General features: G+C 32.3%; 1 protein-coding gene across 1 annotated transcript in view; it reads right to left on the bottom strand.

Moving 5' to 3' along the window:
- The window catches only part of LOC108629624 (intraflagellar transport protein 52 homolog), a 4,078-nt gene extending 2,917 nt beyond the window's left edge, over positions 1-1,161 (bottom strand). The window contains exons 1-4 of the mRNA XM_018032392.2: positions 920-1,161; positions 630-847; positions 445-553; positions 90-372 (exon numbers count right to left, since the gene is read on the bottom strand). Of these exons, the coding sequence (XP_017887881.1) occupies positions 90-372; positions 445-553; positions 630-847; positions 920-1,059 (750 nt within the window). The 5' untranslated portion in view covers positions 1,060-1,161. The remainder of the gene's footprint in view (positions 1-89; positions 373-444; positions 554-629; positions 848-919) is intronic.
- Positions 1,162-1,183: the final 22 nt, after the last annotated feature.

Below are 1,183 nucleotides of genomic sequence, written 5' to 3'. Positions count from 1 at the left end.
GGATAAAATTGTACTCCCAAAACTATATAAATGATATTATTAGTAATAATAAATTAAATGTAAACAGTTAATATGACTCGGAAACTTACATCAACATCGTCGAAGTGAGATTCTTTGATCACAAGATCTTTGGATTCGAAAAAGTCAAAAATCATTTCCCTTAAAGAATCATTCTTTTCTTTCTCAATATACATGTCTGTTAACATTCTCGATGAACCTAAGACAAGCAATTTTCCGCTATTGTCTTGATTGCAATGGTAAGCACAAATTGGTCTGTTTATTGGAATGGCAATCGAGCCAGTGGATAATGCAACTATCGATGGTTGTGCCACATTTAAAGTTGCACCATACGGATATAAAAAATTAATCTCTCTGAAACAAATTAAAAATCGCAATGCTACTTTCATCCAACAATTAATTCAATTTCATAGTTAAGCTGTTTACGTGTATTCATCGCGATTTCTCGAGAAGATTGATTTATTTGACATCCCTTGAGAAATTAAACACTCCTTTGGATGCATTGTCTGACTATAACTCATGCGTATTACACTATCTAAAAATGAAATAAGTAATCGAAGTATAATATTTCATGTCATTTCCGTTTAAAAAATTGTACAATATAGATATACCATTGTTGACCATTATACCAAACTCTTCTAATAAAAAGTTGACGTTAGTATTTGATTTTTTCTCGCCACCTTCACCAAGCATAACTAAAACGTGTCCACCAGAATTTAAGAACGTTCTAATAGCGTTCATTTCTAATTCTGTGAATCTATTTTGTGGACCAGGCAATACCAATACTTTCCCCGTTGATAACGATTTCTCCGTCAATACATCGTTATTTCTAAAGTATAATCATTGCATTATGGACCAAATTACATTACAAGAATTTTTTATTGAATTAATACGGCATTACTCGACGAATTTCCATTTCGACTTTAATTTTCGTTGCAAAACTTTGAACTCCTCATTCAGTTTCCTTTCATTTTTGGATGCGTCGAAAATTATCACGTTCAAGCTATCGTTATTATCGCCGCCACCAAAGATCGAGCTCATAATGATCGTCACTTTGTCAATGGATATTAAATAAGTATTTTTGCTTCGATTAAATAACAACCTGATTCTTGGGAACAGGCTTCTAATACTTTGTAATCATCAAAACATGCTTCCAAATGCATAC

Source organism: Ceratina calcarata, unplaced genomic scaffold, assembly GCF_001652005.2.
Source record: "Ceratina calcarata isolate Rehan_Ccalc_2016 unplaced genomic scaffold, ASM165200v1 scaffold579.2, whole genome shotgun sequence".
Taxonomy (NCBI): Eukaryota; Metazoa; Arthropoda; class Insecta; order Hymenoptera; family Apidae; genus Ceratina; species Ceratina calcarata.
The sequence above is the reverse complement of the archived record's forward strand: the minus strand, read 5'-3'. Positions and strand labels throughout refer to the sequence as shown.